Genomic DNA, 27197 nt, shown 5'->3' on the forward strand with positions numbered 1-27197 from the left:
CTGTAAGACTGTGAGGAGTTATCACCGTAATATGAGAAGGAAATGTAATTGTAAAATGTAACCATAGATGATTCCTTCTGTGCATTGCTCTTCTTAGTTTGAATCTGAAATAATGTAGTGTCTTTGGAGGTTAAATGAGAACCTAGAATTAATGATGGGTTGTAAAAATAGGATCAAATTATCCTACATCAAAGCATTGTTACATCAAAGGATTTATCCAGCTTTAGCAAGAATGTGTTGGACTGTACATGAAAGTTTGGTACAATCGAGGAACATGTGCCATCAGTCTCTCTGTTCCTGGATGAATGCATCCAGAATAAAGTTACTTTACATAGTCCTGTTCTTAGAATCACTAAACGGGATTAGAAACGCCACTCCACATTTCAGATGTGTGATTTATGATCACTGTCATTTCAGTTAGTTTGCCATGATTTCCATAGCCAAAATAAATAAATAGTAGCTTAAAGGTTGGTAGCTTAATTCTTGTTGCCATTCGTGAGCATGTTTAGTGTTACGGGCTGGGCTTACAATTCCTTAGCAGTTTAATTCCACATTAATTACCCTTCAAGTGTCCTTATGGATAATGTGCATCAAACTCACTTTCCTTAAAAAAAAAAAATTGAACAAAAGAGAGGAAGATAAAAAGATAGCCTCTTCCACTGAAAAAACTTTGTGATCATGGTAGCAAAAACCTGCTGGGTATTAACTAACGTGACATTATCATTTAAAGTTGATATCCAAGTACCAATTTAAGCCATAGCAGGCATCTAATACTTTAAGTCTGCAAGATTAGTTCATAAGGTTGCCTTCTTTTTCTCTCCGTAGTAGGATTTCTGTGCTTTTTAAAAGCTGCCTGGTAGGAAAAGTCTAATCTATTAAATTTTGGTTATCAAATTGCCTTTGTATCCCCGCAAAGTGTCACCTGCTACATTTCTACTGAAGAACATAGGAAGCTGTCTTATAAACCGGGTCCGACCATTGGTCTATCTGGCTCAGTATCTACACTGACTGGCAGCAGCTCTCCAGAATTTCAAACAGGAATCTTTTCCAGCCCTACCTGGAAATACCAGGGATTGGACCTGGAACTTTTTGCAAGCAAAGCACATAGGCTCTACCACTGAGCCACGGTCCTCCTTATCAGCAAAAGAATCCTGCCAGGGAGGGGTGATGATCCTGGCAACCTAATGATCTAATCTTCTGGTATTGAGCTGTACTAATGCTCAAATTTGTATTTGGAAATCATTTGGCAGACACGGTGTGCAAAAAAGATCTGCTGTAACTGAGTGGTGCAGGACACACTTTGCATGCAAAAGGTCCTCAGTTCAATTCCCAGCATCTGCCTGCAGGGCTGTGGAGGACTCCTGCCTGACAGTCTGGAAAGCTGCATCCAGTCAGTGCAGAGCAATAGACTGTGGCTTCCCATGCTCCCAATTCAGGTGAATGTTGGCACTTGGCTTTTTTCTTTCGCAACCGGACACCTTAGCAGGAAACCTCTTAGGAGAAAAGAGCTATGCCTTAACTAGGAATATCACAGGGCAACAGAAGTGTCAAGGACAGAGGACACGAAGCCCAAGCGCATTGGTCGAAGGGCATGCTCGCCACCCAGCTCTCCGCATGTGCCCTGCGCAGCGGAGAGAGCTCTCTACATACGTCCCTGTGTTCTTCACCACTCCTGCTAACATAGTTCCATTGGTGTTGTGGCCTAACGCATTACTTCAAACATACTTCTCTTTTTTTCTCGCTTAATAATCTTTACCCCTTTTGCTCCTCTTGGTGCCATTTTTCTTTTTTATTGTTTTATGACTTTCTTGTTGTGTCTTCCTGTCAGTGTTTCTTTCCTTTCTGTCTCCCATGCCCTTCATCTGCAGAAAGTGATCTTTCCGAGACAGGACGATGTGCTCATCTCCTTCCTGCCTTTGGCTCACATGTTTGAAAGAGTGATACAGGTAAGAAACCTGTCTAGACTGATCCGGGCCTTGCGGGGCTCCTTGTTTTTGTTTTTTTTCCAGAGTCAGTGGTCTCCTACATATGAGGATGCACACATTTCCTATTTGCCTTTAGCACACATGTTTGAGAGAATGGTACAGGTAAGGTCTTAGCGTCAGTGGATGTCCACTAATTCCCCTTGATCGATGAGTCTGCTAATGAACGATGGTCACATTTGTATGCCACACTAAACTGTAGTTTAGCGTGATGCGCACAAGCTGCACTGAGCTGCAGTGTCAGTCTTACACACTCCTCCTCCACATGGCTGAGAAAAGGTGTGATTTCAACACGGTCCGTTTCCACAAGCCCAGTTCAAAGCAGTTTCTGAAGCTGTATTATTTAAACTAACCATAGTTACCATTAAGAACAGCTCTAGGTTTAGGCAACATGGGAAACCGTGCTTAACCAAAAGTGAAGGCTTTTGAACTCCCTTCTCATGGCTGCATGGAAGTAGGAGAGGGGAGGGCCTGAGGCTTAATGCTGCTTAATGCTGCCTGTGCACATCCATGGTTTAGCCATGGTTTGGTTTTACTGTGGATTCAGTGGCTGCAATGTGGTTTGCAACTGCAGCCTGTCTAATGTAAAAGTAAAAACACTTACACTCCAGAAATGCCATGGGCTATTTGACAGGGGGAATTTTCAAGCCCCAGTTCTTTGGCACCTCCCTGCCCCAGACTATATCCCCCAACTTCCAGCTTCTGCAGCACCTGTCTGCTGCAGCATAACGGGGTACATGACTGCTCCGAAACTAGTGTTGAAATTTCTAGTGGACTTATACACAACTAAATGAGCATTCTTTTATTCCGCTGACTTAAAGCTGGGTCTGAAGAAAACTGTCCCCAACAGAGCCTGAATCACAGCATCAAGTGTGGTTTTCCTTTAGCAAGGAAACAAGTATCAACAAATAAAGGTCTCTTTTAAAGAAACCTTTATATAAATTTGAGATTAATCCAATTACCATGCAAAAGAACAGAAAGGCCCAGAGGTTAAATAATAACGTATTATTTTCTGAGAGAGGCTAGAAATTGGACAACTCTTGATAACAGATTTGGGGGTGGGGAGGAGAAAAATGCCTCCCTATCCCATTCTGCTGACATATTGAGTATTCCCTTATAGAAATTAACAACCGGAGAGGCAGTTTTCACAGGCACCATAATGACAGTAGCTGCTGCCAGTTCATAAATCATCTGGTTCACATATTACGTTGTCTATGCAAACATATACTGGGAAAAGTAAAAGACCCTTTGCACGTAGGTGTCCTGGCTCCCACCCAATACAGTACACAGAAACCCTAACGTGTGAGTAAGAAGAGGTGTTTGTTCAGGCAAGCAATGGTGCAAGGTCAGCAGAAGACAAAAAGTTCAGGAATCAGGGAATACTTTCAGAAATGGATGGAAGCAATAAAGATGTCCTGAAAGGTTTCATGCCCCACCCACTAACCTTTTAAAGGCATGGCATGCTCACTTACAAGGAATGTCAGAATTGCAGCCATGTGCTCCTTCAGGGTGGGTGGGTCTGCTCCCTTCTGCGAAGGGGGCAGCTGCTTCTAGGCAACAATACTGCACCCCTAGGCTCCAGATTCCCTGTCTAGCAACACCTGATCTCACCATTCAGGTCTCCTTTCAGTTTCCTCCTCTGATGTTGAGGCCTGCCAATCCAAATCCGATCCCAATCACACAGCTGAAATCTTACCATTATGACCAAATGACCCATACTAAATGACCCAGATCAAGGAGAGCTATTCATAAACCACCCAAATAATGCTTAAGAAAGCATTATTTAAAATGAGCAGGAAGAATAGTCGCTATGTATGTGATTAAACTAAAAAAATTTTTTCTGCCTTTCCCATCATAGTCTGTAGTGTATTGCCATGGCGGGCGAATTGGGTTCTTCCAAGGGGACATTCGCCTACTGTCTGATGATATGAAAGCACTGCGTCCCACCATATTTCCTGTTGTGCCAAGACTGCTGAACAGGATGTATGACAAGGTAAGCCTAACATATGTTTTAGGGATTAAAACTATCAGTGATGGTCTACAATCTTGTTACCCAATGAAGTTAAGTTTACCTACTGAATACTTCTTTTTTGCATCTTGAATTCTTTGGCTGCTTTGTTTTCTGCTTTGCCGTAAGCCAACAATAACATACTTACTCAGAGTTATCACATTTGAAAAGTGAAATGAACTCCCAAGTTATGCCTAGTTTTGTGCATTACTGTTTATAACATGTAGTCAGTATAACTTGCACATCCTCAGTATGAGTCTCCCTTCTGTCTGATGTTGTAGCTTAGCAGATAGGATACTGAACAGAAGAAACTTGTGCCTCTAGTTCCACCACCTATGCTTTTCTGTGCCTGAAGATTATTGTTGCTAGCAGGATACCCAGAAGGTGAGCTTTGACTTGTGAAGGCATGGTCTGTTAATCAAAGCTGTTTCACTTACTAAATTGAAGTATTGGTTCACACAACGGAAAGGAGTCTTAAAGTGATTTCAAGAAAAGCAAAGCACAAAATTACATAATAAAATATTCATACAAATAATGCGGCACCCACTCTGCTTTATCAGAGAAGGTCCCTTTCCACCAACTTGGAAAAAGCAAGTGTTAAAGTGTCATGTGCAATATTATTAGGGCTGTTTGTGAGCGGGGAATTGGCATCCCAGTCATACTTAAAAACCTTTCTCCTGAGCAGCATCCAGTTTCTAAATGCAAGCCTCCTCACTACTGGGCCATGGGAAGTTTCTGACAGGGAGCCACTGTAGACTCTTTCTAGCACTCTGATTGTGCCTTGTTTGTAGGTGGGGAATGTGTACTAGGGCAAGGTGAAGTCATCAGTACGTTCCCAGCTGTCACCATGGACTGATTGGTGCTTTACATGTATGGGGTGCTGTTAAGCTGTGAAAGGTACACAACAGCTAATTTGCCAGAGATGCTTCAGGAGTGTATGTTAAGAGTTGACCTACTTCCCCCCCCCCCAATGATGTTATGACTGCACTATGCTTGATTTACCCGTCATATCTGGATACTACCCGGATACTATGAATGTGAGACACATTTTTTATTGGTACCCAGTTCTTGTCTAGGTTTTCTTTATCCACCCCCCTAGATACAAAACAGACTTCTAGATACAATTTATATATATATTGTTTGGAAATTGATTCAACATTCTTTCCTTTTCTTTAATGAAATCTGATGTGGAAGGCAAGCATGTGTACATTGTATTGCAACATTTGTCAGTAAAATACTAAAGGGGTGGAGGGGTGGTGCAGCCTGAATTCTCGTGAAATCTCTTGCCTATCTGGATAGACAATAGAGAAAGCTGTGTATGTGTAGAAACCAGTCAATGATAACATTTATATTTATTGCTTTGCCCGCTTCCACCTGTGGCCCCACCCAATCCTGGAATGTGGCCCTCAGCAAGGAATGTGTCCCGTGGGCTGCCGGAGCCTGTACATTTCTTTGCTTTCTCACATCTTTGCTGTGCACCAGCATTGTATACCTGATAATGGATTTGCAAACAGGAAAAAGGAGCTTGTGAATCAACACACTTGAAGCTGTAATGGCAATGTGAAAGAAGTCTGACTTCCACTCCCTAACATTTTTGCATGTGGGGCTGTTTATAAAATAATTTCTGATGACTCTTAGGTTGGTTTGACATGAAGATTTGCCATAATTGCCATTGCATAAAATATTAATAAAAATAACAACCAGCCACAATTAGCTCATTAACAGACTGGGAACTGCTCTGCAGCAGCCAGATGTTTCTATTCTGTTGTTACAATATCCCCAATAATTCTATATAGCTGTGCCAAGCTAATTACCCTTGGGATACCATAATCTCTATACATACTTTTCAGTGATTTTGTTTTCCCTTAGAAGAGAAAAGAAAGCATAATTCAAAGTGAATTGCAGCAGAAGAGCTTTATTGTTAACTTTTAGCAATGGTATAGTTATGATTAATTCAAACAATTAATTATACTGCTGGCATCTGTGGAGCCCTGTCTGCTTATGCCAGTGATAAATTTGGTCCCGCTTCCCTTTTAAGCTGTGCAATCTTTTCACTCTCCCCACGCCCTGCCATTCTGCATTCTCTTAGATCTTCAGTCAAGCAGACACCCCACTGAAACGCTGGCTTCTGGAATTTGCTGCCAAGCGTAAAAAGGCAGAAGTTCAAAGTGGAATAATCAGAAATGACAGCCTGTGGGATAAACTATTCTTTAATAAAATACAGGTAAGGATCTGGAAAAAATGGGCACTTGTGCAAGGAACCCGTTACGAAAATGAAATTGTAAATGAAACTAGAAAAATTACTAATGGGGGGGGGGGAGGGCAACCTTTCCCAGGGAGCCTTCTTGCCCTGTAAAATAATTGGGTTTTGGCCCCAGCAGCAATTTTTATGGGTGAGGCCTTTGAATGGCATTGTTATTCAAATGAATGGAGACAAACCTTGGGCTGAGTGGCTCCCAGTCACTGAATGGGTGTTTGCCCCCTAGCAACAGCTTTGCTGTCCTTCAAAGGAGCAGTTACAGGTGGGTAGCCGTGTTGGTCTGCCATAGTCAAAACAAAATCGAAAATTCTTTCTAGTAGCACCTTAGAGACCAACTGAGTTTGTTCCTGGTATGAGCTTTCGTGTGCATGCACACTTCTTCAGATACACTGAAACAGAAGTCACCAGATCCTTAAATATAGTGGGGGAGTGGGGAGGGGTATTACTCAGAAGGGTGGTGGGAATGGGTGATAGGCTGATAAGTGTGGAAAACCTGTTGACGACTCTAAACGGCTGCAATTAGTCTTGCAGGGAAAGGCAAGGGGTGAGATGGCTAAAGATGGCTTTGTTATGTATAATGAGATAAGAATCCAATGTCTTTGTTCAAACCAGGTTTCTCCATGGTTTTAAGTTTGGTGATTAGTTGCAATTCAGCCACTTCTCTTTCCAGTCTATTTCTGAAATTTCTTTGTATTAAGACAGCTACTTTGAGATCTTTTATAGAATGTCCTGGGAGATTGAAGTGTTCTCCTACTGGTTTCTCTGTCTTGTGATTCCTGATATCAGATTTATGTCCATTTATCCTTTGGCGTAGGGTTTGGCCTGTTTGTCCAATATAGAGAGCTGAAGGGCACTGTTGGCATTTGATTGCATACACAATGTTGGAAGGACTATTTAACAGGCCAAACCCTACGCCAAAGGATAAATGGACATAAATCTGATATCAGGAATCACAAGACAGAGAAACCAGTAGGAGAACACTTCAATCTCCCAGGACATTCTATAAAAGATCTCAAAGTAGCTGTCTTAATACAAAGAAATTTCAGAAATAGACTGGAAAGAGAAGTGGCTGAATTGCAACTAATCACCAAACTTAAAACCATGGAGAAACCTGGTTTGAACAAAGACATTGGATTCTTATCTCATTATACATAACAAAGCCATCTTTAGCCATCTCACCCCTTGCCTTTCCCTGCAAGACTAATTGCAGCCGTTTAGAGTCGTCAACAGGTTTTCCACACTTATCAGCCTATCACCCATTCCCACCACCCTTCTGAGTAATACCCCTCCCCACTCCCCCACTATATTTAAGGATCTGGTGACTTCTGTTTCAGTGTATCTGACGAAGTGTGCATGCACACGAAAGCTCATACCAGGAACAAACTCAGTTGGTCTCTAAGGTGCTACTAGAAAGAATTTTCGATTTTGTTTCTTCAAAGGAGCAGTAAACCAGGAAGTCTCTTCCAGTCTGGATTTTAATCTAAACTGGAGAATCTGGATGCTCCCTGAATTAATTGTCAGGCATGAGCCATGGCAATGCCCTGTCCTTGCAACAGACAGGCAACTTGCTTAAGAGTCAACTAATCTTTCACTCTCTGTCAGCCATTTAGTTTTATGCAAGCTCACAAGTACCTAAACTGTGAAAATCACAGGAAATGTTGCTATCAAAGTGACTAATTCAGGATTGCTGGAGTAAACAAAGAGACCCCAAACAGGCACCATTCTTCTTATAGAATCCCAATCCTTTTATTGTGAAAATTCACAGACCAAAAGTGGAATTTAATGTAGCTCTAAGGAGACAGTTCATCAGTGCAAATATTTCTGCTTACTTGATAGAACAATCTCATTCCTGCTTCCCTGTGTGCTGTTCTGGGGTTACTTTCAACCCCCAGAGCACATTTGGGAGCAGGGCATGAGGCAAGAAATGAAGCCATTACTAGAAACACAAAAGGAAAGCTTGGACCAGTAAGAAGCAAGATCCTATTCAGAGTCTATCAGAAGATCTCAAATACATTAGTTAGAGTTTTACTCAACAGTACTTGCTCCAACCAATTGTGTACTCCTCCAAAAAAATTGTAATGATAAAAAAATTAAAAGCGAGACACTAAAATACAAGGTTGTAGCTGTGGCTTTGCAGTAGTAGAAAATGCTTATGATTGTGTATGGTGGGGCATCCAATATTCACCCATTGTTCCTGCCTGCTGCACCTCTGTACCTTATCTATCCCATGCTATTTGGAACAGCTTTGCAGGGGCTGCAGTGGGTAGGGAAGGAATCCATGAAAATTGGATGTCATGGTTTGCATGAGGGTACACTTTCTGCTAGTGCAAAACTATCACTGGATACAGACAGTCCAGTTTTATTTGACATGAAAACAGAATCCTCTACAGCCCATATTATGCATTCAGAACTACCCTCCCTCCCCACCCCATTTCTCCCAGAACATCATTCACCCCTAGGCTGAGGTGTGTGTGTGTGTTATGTGTGGCAAGGTCAGGAATGTAGCTGTTTGTGTGGCGAGGCCCTGGGCCCCACAGTTCCATTAGATAATAAACACACAGACACGAATGTTTAGGTTAATGGGATAAAACAGGCCACAACTTTTATTGGTTACAGATGTGAGCAGCTTGGCTTAGGCATTGGGTGAAACCAGACTATATCCTGACTCCTATCCGTCTGCAGCGAGTTTCATAAGAGTAATCCACCAGTAGGGGGAGCCCTATGATATACATCAATTAAGAGCACCCCCAGGGTCCCTGATGGGGGTCGTGGCATGGCCCTAGCCCACGCCCAGGCTTTGGACAGGATCCACACCCCCGGATCCCTTTAACAGGATACCCTTAACGTGGAGGGGCAGATGGAGGCAACAACCTCGCCTCCCATAAACAAGGCTTACCCAATGCCTAACCGCCACTCGAGCCCCAAAGGCTCGTCGCCAACTTAAACAGCTAGTGGCCACACCCCCAGCCAACACGATTGGCCAGCTGGGGGGCATGACATGGCCGGGCATCACTATGACGTGGGTGGCACCTCTGCCCAGAGCTGGATCACTGGGAGGTCTTATGTGCCCTCCCGCAAACCCGCCCCCCCGGAAGGGGAGCGAACTTCCAGCATGCAGTGTGATCTTCATAAATGTGAGAGAGGAAAGAGGTTTGGAAATATAGGCATAAACTATTCAATTAGATCTAAAGGGTAGGCTGATCTTTGTTGTCCCTGAAAGCCCAAAGTATACTGTGCTAATATGTACAATAACTTCATTATTCTATATGCTGTTTTTTCAAAGTTCTCTTTGCCCAACAGGCAAGCCTGGGTGGCTGCGTTAGGATGATTGTAACAGGAGCAGCTCCTGCTTCTCCCACTGTTCTGGGCTTCCTTCGAGCAGCCCTGGGATGTCAGGTATGTTGCACCTGTAGATTTATCCAGTTGCACTTTTTATTTCCTATCTAGAAGTTCTGCTACCATTAGGGGAAAGCTAGATTATTAAAAATGAGCTGCGGTATTAACTGATAACACTGTAGGAACTAAACACATCCATAATGGAAATAGGGAGAGTTAAGTATTAGGACCATATAAAGAGCCATGTTTATGTACAGTAAGTCCCTTACAAAAGTAATAAGCTAATGGTAAAGATCTGATCAGAGCTCGTGTCTAGATTTTAATTCACGGCTCAAGTCGGGTGGGGGAGGTACTATAGACTGATTGGGGCCAAATTTGTCTGCTTTCTAGTTTTGTCTAAGGGGAATCCCCCTCCTTGGATGCCCCTGTGTTTCCTAGATACCATTGAAGATCTCCCATTTTAAGAAATAAGTTGGATGCACCCACCCTTCTTAAATGGGTGTTCAAGGTGGCAGGGATGCAGAGTAAGACAAACCCAGCTTGCAGTGTCTTTCCTTTTTCTTTAGCAGCAACCACCAATAGGCCTTTTCAGGTGTGGGCAGAGGCCTGTGGCACTAAACCTGACCAATAATTGGCTCATGCCATTCTCAGCCAGGTACTAATGGCTTTCCTAGCTTGCAGTACAAGTTCCAAAGTGCATCCTCTTCAGCTGCTCCCAGAGTTCCTACAAAAGAGAGATTTCTCCTCCATCTTTAATGTCTTTCTCCATCTCTAAATTCAGCGATCAGAAGCTGCTATTGTACACAATTGTAATTTAGATTATGTTCTTCCTGAGTCTAACACTGGAGAGAAAAGTATTTATTGCTCATTTATTTTTTGGCCTTCAAATAAAATGGTAAAATTAGCATCATCTTGTTTAAATGATGCAGGCCTCTGAATACCTGTTCTGCCTTTAATGTGTTATGCCTCTGAATACCAGTTGCTGAGGATCACAGGTGGGAGAATTCGGCTGTCCACTTGTCCTGCTTGAAGGCTTCCATAGGCATCTGATTTGACTAGATGGACCTTTGCTCTGACCCAGTAAAGTTGTTCTTATTTTCTTACATACTTTTGACAGGTCTATGAAGGCTATGGTCAAACAGAATGCACAGCTGGCTGTACCTTCACTACTCCAGGGGACTGGACATCAGGTAATAAACCAGGCAGGGCGCTGAATCATCAATTAATCAATTGCCTTTTTATGCATCGCGAAACAATTTACAGATAAATAATAAAAAGGATAATTGTAAAAACAATACAAAAACCAAATAAAGTTAGGTGTGAAAACAATACAAAATGAACGTCAAAGACAGGGACCTTTTCATCCAGCTGGAAAAGCTTGTCGAAACAAATATGTCTACCATTTCCCCCCAGAAACTACAGATAGTGGGCACCTTTCATATCCCAACAGAGATAAGTGTTCCACAAAACAGGAGCAGCCGCACTGAAAACTCTGCTTTAAAATACTGTGGCTTCTGATATTTCAGAGATTTTAAGGATAAACTCCTGTAGAATGCAGTGACCTACTAGGGTCACAAAGAGTCGAACACGACTAAACGACCAAACAACAACAACACTAGGTATATAAGGAATAAGACAGTCCTTCAAGGAATTCTGTTTTAGAATGCAAGTTTAATTACCGGTAGCTTATTTAAGCTTGAAAACAATTAGGTCAGAATCCTAAGATGCCATGTATGTGCATGCAGGAGAATGACATGTGTAATCGTGGTATACTTTGCAGCTTTGGGCTCAGCATTTTTCACTGCCAAAAAGGCAAGCAGCTTTAAAAACCATTTTCTCACTGAAACAACAGCTGTGCTCAGCCTAAACAAATGCTACTTATCAGTATGCATATATCATTTCTTTAGATCCCAGCTTCTGTGACTTACTATAATCTGCGGCCCTGTTTGGATTTTGTTTCCTCCCTTGGATTGTCCTTAGAAAGAGATGAGCTCTGGGCTTTATGTGCTCTTTCCCCTCACTCCTAATTACAATTATTATTTTTCACTAGACTAGCAATAAAACTGCATCTTCAGCAATGTTCAGATACTTTTATGATAATAATCTGCTGTAGTCATTTTACTTTTGTTATACTTTATTATTATTTTTTAAAGACGAATGTCTCCTTGGCAAGAAGCCAGTGACTCGATTGCAGAGCAGTCTCCTTCACCAGAGAGCACTGTGAACTGCACTGTCACTTTCATAAATCTATGCCAAGGGATTAGATCCTGCACTGGGCAGGTTGTTGGCCTAGATGACCTCTATGGTACCTTACAACTTTAAAAACTATCATCTCTCTGTGATTTGCAGGTCATGTTGGAGCACCTTTGCCCTGTAATTTAATCAAGCTGGTGGATGTTGAAGAACTAAATTACTTTTCTTCTAAAGGAGAAGGAGAGGTAACATGCACTCTTCCTGAACTCTTTGCTGTCTCACTTGTAGTTTAAAAAAGCCAATGAACCATTTTCCAGAGGCAAGATCTGTCACTCCTTTACCGGAGATAGAAGGGTGCAAAGATATATATATATTTCTCGAGGACATGACCAACAAGCTCAGGTGCAGAAGGCGTTTGCTCTGGTGCTCAGGAAGGCAAGTGAGCAAGTTGGGCACTGGGTCTCATTCTTTCATTTCAGTATTGATGATCCAAACTTGATGCAGGGTAGTAGCAAGAATTCCTGGAACTGACAGGAGCTGGGAAGGGACAAGATTCATGACATAACTCCTTAGAAGCCTAGTTTAGGATGAACAGCTAAAGGGAAACAGGCACAATGAAATATACACAGCATCCTTGGAGTAAGATGGTAGCAGTGGAGCATACATTCATCTTGTCCTGCTGGCCAGGATTAGTATTGTTGTGAGGCTGCTTTCTGATTACTGTGAAAAGGACTATTACTGTGGATTTGCTCTGAAGGAATGCAGGAGCACAGTTTGGTATTATCATTATTATTATTATTATTGTGTTCCTTTGGTGGTGAGAGAGGTTGGGGTTGGCCTAGAGTGTGGTTGTTCGTTTGTGATTGGCTGTGGTGAGCTTTGTTTTCATGTGTAAGTTGGGTGTTTGGATCAGGTTAGCCATATTGATTTGTATGCCGTTGGTGGATTTTTGTTGTTGTTGTCATGTTGGGCTGTGTATGTGATAAAGGGGAAGCACAGTTTGGTTTTGAACAAAAAACGGTTAATCATTAAAATATGGTTTCTTGGTTCTCTCTGGAATAATTTGAATTGCGGGGGATGGGGGGGGAACGACAATGAAGAGTGGCACCTGAAAGTCCGACAAATAAGTTATAGCATAAACCTTCATAGTCTTAGGGCTTAAGTTATTGTGGACTATGAAAGCTTATGCCATGAGGCATTTCTTAAGTCTTCTACAAGACTCTGCAAGCCTGATATGGCAACACACATTTCACACCCAGCTGAGGATGGTATAAGCAAAATATGTGCATGCGAGAAAGAAACAGAAGAGCAACTTGAGTTTTGGAGACAGAGAAAGCTTGGAGCTGTAAGTTAACAGCAGCTGAGGAGGAAAAAAGGTGTCTTTCTCTAGCAATCTGGTATGGGAACAATGGACTGGCTTTGTTGAATGTTAAGCTGTCTGCCTCCACCTATGCTTAACTTGCATATATTTATTTAATACATAATTTTATTTTGCAAACTACAGTACAATAAACAACAACAACAAAGCAAAAAGTTGCAGATTTCTCGTGCATCATTGTTACAGGATATAATGGGGGGATAAGCATTAAAAATAATAATAAAACAACCATCTTGATATAGCCTCTCCAAAATACAGCCCAGGTAGTTGCATAAATTTGTAAATAAACCCAAATATTACAAAACATCATAAGTTGCAAATGATGCCACCATCTTGCCTGTTGTGCATCTAACAGTATCTTGTGTTGGCTCAGGCTGGTCTTTGCTCAGATAGAACAGAAAACCTTCACACAGGAAGCATTACACATGACCCAATCTACTCATTGTTGGCACAGAGTCCTCATAGGCAAACAGCTGTGCTTCTAGAAATAAAAGGTCCAGCTTCCTGAAAGTCTCCCACCCTGTATCAGTGGTGCCAACTGTATATTTGTGTGGTTGGCCCTCCCCTCCCCATAAAAGGGTTATGCCACTATTCAGTGGCATGTGATTATAAAATAAGAGTTCCTTGTGTGGCTCAGTCTAACCCATAAGTTGAGGTTCTTGAAGACTTTTTACCTATATATTCATCATTTGTGTGAAGTTATAACAATTGGCCTAAGTCTCTCTTTAAAAAAAAAAAAAGATGTCTACCCTGCAGTGTACCAGCAGATCTATCTCTTGCAGATTTGTGTGAAAGGTCCAAACGTTTTCAAGGGCTACCTGAAAGATAGAGAGAAAACCACGGAAGCTTTAGACAAGGACGGATGGCTTCATACTGGGGATGTCGGGAAGTGGTTGCACGTATGTACTGAAATGCTAACTTTGCACACTAAGATTGCAGGTTTACAAGCATAAATTTTCCAGAGTAGCCCCTCTGACCAAAGGAATAAGTGAATTAGACATTGATGTGTACGTCAGATCATGATTATAGTGGTGGATAAAAATTATAGATGGCACAATACTGAAACACAAGTGTCTGTGTGCTGTGAGTATATGCCAGAACTACATCAGGGTTCAGCTCCCAACATCAGTTCCCTTCAGATTCCAACCCTCCCCCAGCCTTATTTCATGGGTTTATGGGCTACCTCATAGCAATTGTCACAACTTACTGGTGGATAAGGCGTTGGGTTGGATCCTCAGTCTATGTGGGTGGGGGTGGAGGACCCTCCCCTGCTCCATGGTCACAGGGTATCCCCTTAATGGGAGCCTGGGGGAGGTACTCATTATTCTGATGCCTAGCTTGGGAGCTAATGGGCTATACCACCCCAAATGGTGATTTTGGGGTCTGCCTGGATATGATACATATCACAGGGTGACCCATAACTTTGATCAACCCTGCCAGTCATCAGCCAGCAGTGGGGCTGGTTGAGTTCAGGATACCCACCCAATGCCTACCCCAAAACCTGCTGACACCTATAGTTGTAGCCTATATAAATCCCAACACAAATGTTCTTTGTGTTGTGATTAATGTTATATCTAACTCCCTCCCTGCCCATGGCTCTGCTATGCCTGGGCTTGCCACTTTCTGTTAGGTTTCATAGATATTTGACCTTAGCTTCTTTGGCCAGTCTGAGAAATTTGAAATCTGTTTCAATTCTGCTGCTCAGAAGGGACCCAGTAGATTGGAGCTGAGTTGCAGGCAATGCAATCTCATTTTTCCCTAGCTCTACGTGATTACTTGCTGCTGCATAAGCATGTCCCCACTTGCAGGCTTCCCTTGGGCATCTGACTGGGCCCTATGGGAGATCGGATGCTGGACTGAATTGGCCTTAGGCCTGATCCAGCAGCCAGACTCTTACATTCTTATGTTATTTTTTACTCACAGAATGGTACACTTAAAATAATTGATCGGAAAAAGCATATATTTAAACTGGCTCAGGGAGAATACATTGCACCAGAGAAAATTGAGAATATCTACATTCGCAGCGAGCCTGTCGCCCAGATATATGTGCATGGAGATAGTTTACAGGTAACACTATCTATTTCCTAAACATTCCTTGAAATGTGGTCATGCCTTTTATACCATTTTGTATTGTTTCCTGGGTTGGGGGGCATTGTATTTAGGAACAGGCAAGGTGTCATCTTTATTCCATTTAATAATGTTCAAAATGGATACAAGATGTTGGTGTCTGTTACCTGCTGAGCAGGTAAGTTCAGCAGCTAGATACATAGTTTAATGAGAGGAGCACAGCATTTGCTCACTGATGTCCCAGGCACGAGGCATTCTGGGACATGTAGCAAACTTTTTGGAGCAGTGGTCATTAGTGAACATTGATTGACCTGCATACTCTATAAAGTCTGTATAGATCAATAAGGAAACAACTGCATAAGCGGAGTCAAGCAACACACCCACATGCAGATTTTGTAACATTTGGGGCCAGCCTCCTGATGGAACTGGAAGAGCTGAAGGACTGTGGAGAAGTGGGAGAAACCTTACTGCGGAACTATTTATATGGAAGCCATTATCAAAAGTTAAGAGAATATAGCTCTGCTCTGAACCTCCACTGCTGAGAAAACACACACACACACACACACACAGTGCTCTGACTCTTGTGATAAGCAGAAGTTGCTGTATCATTGTTTGAAGAATGGGGGCAAAGGGCAAAGAACTTGATAAGCACTCTTATTTAGGAAGCTAAGATAAGAAAGCACAGCAAAATTCAAGGGATCAAGATGTGTTTGCTGTGTCACAAATACTGCCCCCAATTTTATCTGTATCGTTGCAGGCCTTCCTGGTGGGAATTGTTGTACCTGATGCTGAAATCATGCCAGCCTGGGCCAAGAAAAGAGGCTTTGATGGAACTTTTGCAGAGATCTGTAAAAATGCGGTAAATTGCTTATGTACATGTTCCTGTGCATTATTAACATGCAATTCAGTGCCAATTTGGGGTGTGTGTGTGTGAACAGAGAAACATAGATTATAATTCTAATTGGTAGATCAGAATTTGCCAATGCACTGAAAGAGACTTATGGCGAATGATGCAATATGATAAGCTGAAAGGCCAACTTCAATGTTACATTAAAAGCAGCCTTCCATATCCTGTTGCCCCCAAGATGTTTTGGACTCCAGACTCCCAGCAGCTCTAGCCAGCATGGCCAATGGTCAGAAGAGCACCAGGATGGGAATGGCTGAATTAAAACAGTTCAGCTAATGTGTTTAGATCTGACTGTGACTTTTTCTTTAGAAAAAATCAGATCCACAGCACGGGAGGAGGGAAATTAACATGCCCTGTTTTCCTGCTAATAATAATGATGCCCCCAAAGGACATATTTACCACTTTGGATAGTTTCAGGCAAAAAGGGAAAAGGTGTTTTAATCCTGGTCAGGATCCCCCACAGCTTCTTTTTCATGAAGAAAGGCACCGCCAAGTCCAAAGCACAGTAGTTAAAACTGCTTTTAACATAATGTGTAATTCTGGCTCTAAGTAGCTAGGTGATTACTGTGTTAAGAGACTGGGACATCTGTTAGAAAGATTCCATTAGATAAGCAAAGCTCTGTCCTATAACAGGAGCTAGTATAACATCTTGGGTTTTTTCCACTTTCTTTATCAGTACTGTTCCATTGCTACAAGATGACATGTAATTTTTTGCACAGTGAGATATGCTTTTGTTTCATTTTGTTTTTTGGGCTTGGAATGTCTGAGCCAGTGCCAAATCATGTGATTTCTCTGCTGTTGCCTAGACTAGATAAAGATTGCAGTAATGTTCCAGAAAGAGGACAGCAAAGCTACTAAAGAGCAGGTTTTATTTCTTCTATGGGTGTTCCAGCACATTTACCTTTGGTTGAAGCCATAAGCGAAGGCCCATAGCTCAGTGGTAGACATATGTACTGCCTGCAAAAAGGGATCAAGATTCTCAACACTGCCTCGATGTTTCAGGGATTGAAAGACCCCATGTGTGAAACACTGCAGAACTGTTATAAGTCAGTGTAGGCTATTTTGAACTAGATAGACAAATAGCCCAACTCATTATAAAGCAGTTCCTACGCTCCTATGTATCTGAATAATTAATTAATTCCCCACTCCTGTGTGACAAAGCCAGATGGGCTACCATCACTTGAGTAAGGGGATAGAAATATGTAGAGCAGCTAGGTGTCAGGAGTAGCAAAAGTAAATCCTGGCAACGTTCTTGGGATGTTCAAGAAATAAGGCTGTAATCCTATCCCTGCTTACCTGGGAGTAAGTTCCACTGAACTCAGTAGGACTTACTTCTGAGTAGATGCCTACGCTATAATCCAGGGACTTGGTTATTAGAACACTAAGGAAGTAGACTGTAAGCACTTTCTCTTTAGATTGCCAGCTGATCAGGGCTGGGACCTGACATTCTGTGCAAAATGCAATTCATATTGACAGCATTAGATAAATAACATTGAAAAGGGCAGCAGTGTAAGGTGTAGGGATGTTGCAGCTACTGTTTTCCATGGAATGGAATGGAATCTACTATTTTGGAACCAGCGTTATAAGATACAGTTTCAGTCACTGAACTCCTTCGTACTTTAATTTTAAATGCAAAGAGGAAAGTGAGAGCTCAGAGCTCTAAGAAAAAGTTCCAAGACAACATGCCAGAATAAGAATTTAAGTCTTTGTCCTGCAAACATATGTTTCCGTGCTTGGGAAATTTAAATCAAGGAGGTATTTCAGACACTTCTGCATGAAGATTACAGGACCAGAATTTCTTAGGGATGAGCAATGTTTTTCAAGCTGAGGGCCACATAACCTTCTGAACAAACTTGCAAGGGCCACTTGTCAGTAGTGGCCAAAAATGGGTGGAGCAACAAATGTAAATTTTACCTTATGTACAATAAGCTAGTTTGTACAAACACTCAAGCACCCTGCCTCTATCCTCCCCATATCAGAGTTCAAAGACACGTTCCAGCTGGGCGTATTCAGAGTGCAAAGCTTGGCATGTGAAGGGTGTGACTTGAGGAGAGTTCCAAGGTCCAGACAAAGAGGTCAGGGGGGGCACAATTCATCCCCCTGCCTGATATTTCCCATCCTTGTCCTACACAGTATAATCACATTTCACCCTCTGCTTCTTTGAAAAGTTAATTGTCAATAGAGAGCAAAATAAATAATTATTTAAATATTGGAACATGTATTTGAACAGGACTTCCTGGCTGTAAATGCTCTCATATGTTCTTACTTAGGAGCTCAAAAAAGCAATAATGGAAGATATGGTGGAGTTAGGGAAAGAGAGTGGACTTCATTCGTTTGAACAGGTAAATACTAAATGCTGATGATAGCTTTTGATTACTAGATGCAGATGAGCTTTTTCTTTGTGATTGAATAGCAGGGATTTTAGCATGCCTTATATAAAAGCCCCAATGCCTCGCTTATTCTTTGTGGTTCAGTACTCAAATGTGTATTCTATGAAATAAAACTATCCTTGTCCATTTATGAATGCATGAAAGGTAATGTTAAAGAAGGTCTCTCTATGATAGATAAAATGATGAAATATTTGAAACACCATTCCATTCAAACTGAGAGCAGTACTGGAAAGTCAGCTTAATTACCATTCTTGTAGCTGACCTGGAAAATACAGCTGTTGTGTTTGTCCCTGTCAGGTTTTCTGGGCATCATAGAGTTAATGATGCAAGAGGCGTTCTGATCCTGGGAGTTTAGCCTTGCCCACTGTGATACGGGCACTTTCCTTTGTCTAGAAAAAGGGGAGGTTTGGTTTCACTTTCCCCTTCGCCTCACTCTGTGTTCAGTGTATCGTTACTGCTAGATGTGAGTTTGCTGCAAGCATGCAGCTCAAGTCTGTAGGACTTGTGTGTGTGTGCTACTAAATAAAGCCTAGTTTAGTTTAGTAGCACTGGCGTCTGTCAAGTTATTTCACGACGCCACGGAGCAGACCTCAACGCCATGCGTCGCTGCGATTCAACTCTGCTAAACTCTTGCTGAACAGAAGAACGCTCAGGGCGCAGCAGAAGTGTGCCTGGGCGCCATTGATGTCGGAGACGATCGTAAGGGTGATTGATTGCAGTGCCGGCCAGCAGCACTACTTGGGTCAAAGGTTTTATGACCCAATATCAACACTATTCAAAACAGGTTATGGATGGCTTAATGGCTTAATTGCTTTATTGCCAAGAAGCTACGCTTTGATGGCGAGGCGTCCTGAGGAGATTGATTGCCAGGACGGGAGGTCTGCATGTCTGCGGGGCCGGCAGCCGATAGCCCAGCTGGAGGACTGTTTTGTGCCATGCTTTTGAGGCACAAAGCAGGGAAACCTCGCTGGTGAAGAGAAGCCGTTTTCCGGAGCTGGGAGCTGAGAGGCGAGTGCTGAGTTTGCAGCCACGTGAGTTACCTCAAGCCCCAGGGGGGAGATGGCGCAGTCCCATGAGAGTTTCGTGCCACCCTTTCCAAGGTTGGATGGGAGGAATTGGCAAGATTGGGCCAAGAAAATGGAGATTTTTCTGATTGCTAAAGACCTTTGGACTTGTACTCAGAGCCCACCAGTTCAAGCCCCTGCTGCTGAAGCTGCTGCAGCACTTAAGAAAGACCAGAGGGCTACTGCTCACATAGTCATGGGCATAGAGGAAGAGCTGATGGTGCACATAGACGCTGCCACTAATGCCCACCAAATTTGGGAGTGTCTTAAGCGTGTATTTCAAAGAACGTCAGCTGGTGCCAAACTTCATACAACTAGACAGCTGTTTGAGTTACGTTTGCAAGAAGGAGGCTGTGTGCGTCAACATGTGGCCAAAATGCTGGCACTCTTCAACAAGTTGAGACAGCTGAATGTTCCTTTCTCAGAGGAACAAAAGGTCTATATCCTTTTGAGCTCACTAGACCCCAGTTATGAGACTCTTTCCCTAACGCTGGAGTCCATGCCTGCAAGCCAGTTGAATCTGGACTATGTTACTGGGAGGCTGCAGGACGAACAGGACCGGAGGCAGAGAGAGAAAGGGAAAGCTGTTAAGGGGGGTTGCTTTTTGCCTAAGCCCAGGAGTGGAGAAAACGCTGAGAGCTCTGTTAAAGCTTTTGCAGCTAAGCGTTGTTATCTGTGCAATTCTGATAACCATCTTCAGGCAGACTGCGATCAGGCTGACTTCAAAGATGGTTTCCATGGCAACCGGGAGATGAAAGGAAGACCACGTCGTGGGAGAAGAGGACCTTCCAGAGCAAGCAGAGGAGGGGCTGGAGCCCACTGCAAAGCAGCTGCATATGCTTTGGTTGGAAAGACAGTTGCTACCCCCAAGCTGCGTTGGCTTATAGACAGTGGTGCGGGGAGACATCTAGCGCCACCTAGCAGCCAGTTGCGGAACTGCAGGCCGATCCAAGATGCAACTGCAGTCACTCTGGCTGATTCAACCACAAGACCTGTTACCAAAACTGGTGTTATGTTCATGCCTTGTCTTAATGATGATATTGATGTGTATGTTTTAGATGGTATGAAATTTGGTTTACTTTCTGTTTCAGCTTTAGACAATGCAGGTTATCTGGTCAGTTTTGGCAACCAGGTATGCACCATCTCCAAAGATGGGAAACAATTGGTCCAGGTGAAAGGCCATGATGGGGTGTATATGCTGGAAACTGACAACAGCGCCACAGAGAGGGCGCAGGGTGCTGAAACAAGTAATGGCATCTCTGAGGAGACTCAAGCTCAGTATGCCAACTTACCCACGCATGATCAGTGTTTGCATTTATGGCATCGCAGATTCTCGCACGTGAATTGGAAATACGTGCGCAAGCAGGTAGAGTGCACTGATGGTTGTAAAATGAAGGAGTGCTCCAAGTTTCTAGACTGTAGAGCTTGTAAAAGAGCCAAAGTGCATTCTTGCAGCTACCCATCATCTGATAGGGTGACCAAGCAAGCTTTCGAGCTTGTGCATGCGGATCTCTGTGGTCCGATGGGGGTGCCAAGCATGGGTAATTCTCGCTATGTTCTTTGTCTCACTGATGATTTTAGTCGAGCAGGATGGATTTTCACGCTCAAAGACAAGGGGCAAACAGCGAAGGAGATTATAGAATGGGTGAAAGCAGTAGAGGTGGAATTTGGAACCCGCGTGAAAGCGTTTCAGACAGACCGAGGCACAGAATTTACTGCATCTAAGCTGCAGGATTTCTTTCGTGCCAAAGGTATCAAGCATAGAAAAACTGCTCCTTATTCTCCTCAAGAGAATGGTGTTTCTGAGAGGAGGAATAGAACAATGCAGGAGGCAGTAGATGCTCTCTTGTTTGATTCAGGCTTGCCAAGATGCTATTGGGCTGAAGCCTGGAGAACTGTCTGCCACACTCTTAACAGGACATACAGTTCCGTGATAGGGACCACGCCCTACTTTCTACTTTATGGAAAGAAGCCCAAGGTCCACTATTTTCGGACTTTCGGGGCAAAAGCTTGGGTTCTTATCCCCAAACATTTACGTAGAAAGGGCAGTCCAAGATCGCAAAAGTTGATTTTCTGTGGCTACGAGACAGGTTCGAAAGCCTGGAGATTTGCTTTCCCAGATGGCGATCGTTCACGAGTCATAATCAGCAGGAGCGCTGAGTTTTGTGAGCAGCAAGGCTGGAAAAGGATTCACGGAAATCCTGAGGTGCTCACAGATCCGTTCAGCGATCTTGACTATGAAGATCAGCCAGTTACATCAGCTAGTCGTGCAGAAGGTGGTCAACCTGCTGGTGTTTCGGGCCGCATTCCCGAACACGACCAGGGTGCAGTGTCAGAGGGGGCAATCCCAAAGAGACAGGTGAAGACAGAACCAAGGAGTGCACCCACATCTCCAGAAGTAGCTAGGAGAAGCAAGCGAGGTAGGTCTCCAAGGTCTCCAACAGGGAAGCCCAGTCCAGGGGGACATAGCAAGCGCAGTAGGTCGCTTGGTGGTTCACCAGACGCCAGGGACTCCCAGGCTGAGTCTAGCACGTCTGGGTCAGGGGGCGAGTCACCGGTGGTGCCACGGCGTTCCAAGCGCACTACAAAGGGGAAACCTCCTGACAGGTTCCAAGCCACAAATGTTTGGGCTGGTTTTGCTCACTGCGAACCGGAAAGTTTCGCTGAGGTGCAGAGATTACCTCAGGCAGAATCCAGCAAGTGGCAACAAGCAATGGAGAAAGAACTTAGTGCCATGAAATCTCTTGGAGTTTTCACGCTGACAACTCTGCCAGCTGGACAGCAAGCTGTGAGCTGTCGCTGGGTCTATAGATTGAAACCCACTGGAAGTGGAGAGCCACAATATAAGGCTAGATTGGTGGCAAGAGGTTTCAGTCAGAGGCCAGGAGTGCATTACTCACAAGTCTATGCACCCACGTCCCGTAGTGAAACAATGAGATTGCTTCTTGCTATAGCAGCGCAGAGAGGCGCAGAAGCTGCTCATTTTGACATTGATGTCGCCTACTTAAATGCACCGCTGCAGGAGGAAATTTATATGCTACCTCCTCCGGGTTTTGAGGGCGACAGGCCAGGTCTCGTATGGAGGCTACACCGCTCCATTTATGGTCTCAAACAGTCCGCGAGAAACTGGAATCAGTGTCTCGACCAAGCGCTGGAGAAGCTAGGCTTCAGGAAAAGCCATGCGGACAACTGTTTGTACATAAAAGGGACAGGTCAGCAACAAGAATTGGCCCTGATCTTTGTCGACGACATTGTACTAGTGGCCAACACAAACAAACAGGTGCAGGAGTTTGCAAGTAAGCTGAGGCAGCACTTCAAACTCAAGGAGTTGGGTCCTGTGAACATGTATCTAGGGGTTCAGATTCACAGAGACCAAGATGGCAGTTTTGTGTTGAACCAGAGCGCAAAGATTGATCAGTTACTCAGGAAATTCAATATGGCAGACTGCAAAGGTGCAAGGACACCAATGGAGACGAGTTTTGTAACTGATAACCAATCTGTTGAAAAAAAAGAGTTTGAGAACCAAGAGGTATATCAATCTGCTCTGGGAAGCCTGCTCTATCTCTCGCAGTGGAGCAGGCCCGATATTGCTTTTGCAGTTAATCTGCTGAGCCAAGAGGCAGCAAAGCCCAGTGTGATGGCATGGAATGGGGTCAAAAGAGTTCTTAGATATTTGCAAGAGACCAAAGAGTTTAGCCTCACACTGACAGCCCAAGGTGATGAACAGCTTCAATGTTGGGTGGATGCTGATTGGGCTTGCGGCTCAGACAGAAAGTCAATTTCTGGAATAGTGGTAAAATTTGGAGGTTCTGTAATTGGCTGGAGATCAAAAAAGCAGAGTTTAATTGCTCTATCATCAACTGAGGCAGAGTTCAGTGCTCTTTCAGAAATGTGTCGAGAGCTTGAATTCTACAAGTGCCTAGTGCAGGAATTGTGTGAGAAGTGTTACCTACCCATCACCATATGGGAGGATAACCAGCCATGCCTGAAGCTGGCTGAATCCGGCCAATTCAACGCTCGAACCAAACACCTGGATATTCGGTTCAAAAATGTGCATGAGAGCGTTAGGACAAATGTGGTCAAGCTGAAATACTGTCCTAGCGAAATGAATCTTGCCGATGGATTCACAAAGCCCTTGAGTTTCCAGAAACACGAAGGTTTCTGTGATGGGTTAAATGTTGAATGAAATGCATATATGTTTACCCAGGATTGCGAACGAGAGGGGGTGTCAGGTTTTCTGGGCATCATAGAGTTAATGATGCAAGAGGCGTTCTGATCCTGGGAGTTTAGCCTTGCCCACTGTGATACGGGCACTTTCCTTTGTCTAGAAAAAGGGGAGGTTTGGTTTCACTTTCCCCTTCGCCTCACTCTGTGTTCAGTGTATCGTTACTGCTAGATGTGAGTTTGCTGCAAGCATGCAGCTCAAGTCTGTAGGACTTGTGTGTGTGTGCTACTAAATAAAGCCTAGTTTAGTTTAGTAGCACTGGCGTCTGTCAAGTTATTTCACGACGCCACGGAGCAGACCTCAACGCCATGCGTCGCTGCGATTCAACTCTGCTAAACTCTTGCTGAACAGAAGAACGCTCAGGGCGCAGCAGAAGTGTGCCTGGGCGCCATTGATGTCGGAGACGATCGTAAGGGTGATTGATTGCAGTGCCGGCCAGCAGCACTACTTGGGTCAAAGGTTTTATGACCCAATATCAACACTATTCAAAACAGTCCCCCATCCATGGACTAATCTCCTCCTGACGTAGGTATTTTTGTGGCAGACCTACAAACCTCCAATAAGGGAAGAAGTTCACAAATGGACATAATGTACTCCTCTCTCTCTCTCTCTCTCTCTCTCTCTCACGCACACACACACCATTTACCATAAGAAGCACGATCTAAAATAATGTCATGTCGTGATTCTATTATTTTTAAAAGCACAAATGTAACAGCTGTAACATTCGTATAATGACATACATTCCTAAGTGTACCTGCATTTGTGCACTAGATTTGGCAACAGCATAATAAATGCACTTGCAGTGTCATAATGCATGCACTAAACAAAAATAGAGACTGTAGAAACTAATTCCACATAAAGCTTTCCTGATTTTTCAAAAACTGGTCTATTAAAAAATGTTGAGAACTGACTGTCTCTTAAAATTGCTTTCCCCCCCTTGCTGTAAACCTCCCTGTGATGAAATATACTAATCTATCAATTCATCTAATTTAATCCTTGGGAGTATGGGGGACACATATGCCTCTCTTCCCAGCAGCATTTCAGCACTGTGTAGTGAGGTGGGGGGGGGGAGATCTCCTAAATGAATTCTTAAAATCACAAGCAGGAAACATGGGTACAAAGAAGATATTAAGGGCAAAGCCTTTTCCTCTATAGTCACTGCCAGTTGCTTGGGTAATGACTTTGCGTGTTCTTAGCTCAGGGATGCCTTAGGAGGCCACAAAGAATCAAGTTGCATTGTACCCAGTACCTCTTATAATGACACTTAAATGAACAAATGCACATTTAAACATCATAGTTTCCTATGAGGTCTATATTCAGGATTGACACATGATTTAGCACTCGCTTTCTGCATCATAGAAAATGGATGGCTAATGTGTTACTCCTTAATTGTAAAAATGCAAGTAATACATAAATGACCCTTAAGCTGCTTCCAGAAGTAATGCTTAGCACTCACTCATTTTTCACAGCAGCAGCAAAGATTTTGCCAACATGAAACTTTGAAGTGTGCACTGCAGTTCATTTTCAGTGCTAAAGGTAGTCAAGTGTTTTATAGTTAAAATTTAATTTCCCTAGTGCCAGTTGTTTCTGCAGAAGGCAGAGAGAACTCAGCATGTCCTCATTGTGTCTCAATCCTAGAATTGAGCTTTTTAAGGTTGTTTTTGATGCAGAAATGTATTTTTAAAAGTCTGTTGATACATTGTGTCTGCCATTAAATGCCAAGTGATAACAACAACAGCCAAATTATTTCTCTGTAGCATGTTTCAGGCATTTAGAATTTCTGTTCCAAGGTCTCTGGGAGATATATACCAAAGCAACAGGCAGAGAACCTCATCCATGCAGCAAGCTACCTCATTCTCAAATAAGCATGCACAGGATTGCACACTAAATTTGTTCACCTTTCAATAATAAGCCAAGCAAATAAAAAGCGACAAAACTTCCAAATGAGTCAGATAAATGAAATTACAGAGTAACTGCTTACTATAATTTATGCTGTAAAAGTCACATGCTTTGCCCTATGGGGGGGTCCTTTTGTTCAAAAAGCCAGTGTATTGGGCAAAGCTAGGGACATTATTGATGAATTGCTGCAACTAAAAGGCTGGATTTAAAAGTAGGCAGGTGTTAGCACTGGGCTATTACATCCTACATAGGAGTGGGTGTGCAGAATAATACTTGACACAGTAACCAATGTGATATGTCTGGAACACAGCTATCAAAGCAGCCGTTTCCTTTTATTCAACGTTGCAGTATATTTTTATAAACATGTTGGCTTGTTTTTCTCCCCTATAGGTTAAAGCTGTTTACATCCACTCCGAAATGTTCTCTGTACAAAATGGTTTGTTGACACCTACGTTAAAAGCTAGGAGACCAGAGCTGAGAGAATTTTTCAAGAAACAGATAGAAGAGCTTTATTCAAGCATCTCCATCTGACACCAGGGGAAAGTTCTTCAGAATAATGGACTCTGTAGCAACATTAGGATAATACCGAAACGTGAAAAGGGCGCAGTTGAAACGAATAAGCATCTGACCTTCCACGCGAGCCTTCTGTTGTCGGAAGACACCATCACTGAGTAATTCCTTTACCATCTAGTTCTAGTTCCTCTTGTTGTAATGGATGCTCTTGAAGATTGCTTAAAAACATACCGGACAACCGTTAAGCTACTTTCAATCCCACTCCTTCTGAAAGCATTTTACAGAAACCTTTGTTATTAATACCTGCAAAAACATAAACAGAAATCCCTTAGCAAACAGGAAGGAAAAGCAGACTGGACCTGCCCATTTTGTATGACACTCCTCTAAGCTCCTGGATGATTCAATAATGTGATAGGGTTTCCAGATGTCTCTCTGGATGGGTACCATTAAGAACTCTTTAGAAGCAAGCAGTTCCCAGGTTGCACATCATGCACACACCTTCCTTAGCATGGTACGGCACCTTCCTTTGTGTGGTGTAGCTTCACCCTCGGCTGCTACTGCGTGCATATGTGACCAAGAACTCCTCACTGCAACTGAGCTCTTAAAAGTAACAGGGTCCCACTCAGCGAGATATCTGACAAAGACTAGTGGTCTACCTCAATGTTCTTGGATGCTCAAAGCCAGAAATAAATCTGTTACCCTGATGTAGAACTTATAACTGCAATTGTTTAATCGTTCTTTAAGTGGTTGCACTTATGCTTTCCCTGCAAGACATAAATTGAATTCACCTTGTGCGAGCCATTCACGAAAAGAACAGAAGGGAGGAAGAGTTTGGATTTCATATGTATGGAAGTAGGAAAAGCTTTGGATTTCATGCCTACTTAATATAGTGTAGTGGCACATGCTGGGTGAATGCTAACCAGTAATTGCCAGAAATGTCAGAAATGTTACAGGCCCTGGAATTCTTTGTATTTC

At 43.1% G+C, this 27197-nt stretch overlaps 1 protein-coding gene across 5 annotated transcripts in view; it reads left to right on the forward strand.

The window, feature by feature from the left end:
• The window catches only part of ACSL6 (acyl-CoA synthetase long chain family member 6), an 87640-nt gene extending 60703 nt beyond the window's left edge, over positions 1 to 26937 (forward strand). For 4 of the 5 annotated variants that reach the window (XM_033140066.1, XM_033140071.1, XM_033140069.1 and 1 more), the window contains exons 11-21: positions 2010 to 2087; positions 3841 to 3975; positions 6080 to 6214; positions 9551 to 9646; positions 10704 to 10776; positions 11936 to 12024; positions 13940 to 14056; positions 15081 to 15224; positions 15982 to 16083; positions 18402 to 18473; positions 26100 to 26937. In XM_033140066.1, the coding sequence (XP_032995957.1) occupies positions 2010 to 2087; positions 3841 to 3975; positions 6080 to 6214; positions 9551 to 9646; positions 10704 to 10776; positions 11936 to 12024; positions 13940 to 14056; positions 15081 to 15224; positions 15982 to 16083; positions 18402 to 18473; positions 26100 to 26240 (1182 nt within the window). In that variant the 3' untranslated portion in view covers positions 26241 to 26937. Of the gene's footprint in view, positions 1 to 1868; positions 1947 to 2009; positions 2088 to 3840; positions 3976 to 6079; positions 6215 to 9550; positions 9647 to 10703; positions 10777 to 11935; positions 12025 to 13939; positions 14057 to 15080; positions 15225 to 15981; positions 16084 to 18401; positions 18474 to 26099 lie in introns of all 5 variants that reach the window. The other variant, XM_033140067.1, reaches the window with a different exon arrangement.
• Positions 26938 to 27197: the final 260 nt, after the last annotated feature.

This window comes from Lacerta agilis, chromosome 2, assembly GCF_009819535.1.
Source record: "Lacerta agilis isolate rLacAgi1 chromosome 2, rLacAgi1.pri, whole genome shotgun sequence".
In the NCBI taxonomy this organism is placed as follows: domain Eukaryota; kingdom Metazoa; phylum Chordata; class Lepidosauria; order Squamata; family Lacertidae; genus Lacerta; species Lacerta agilis.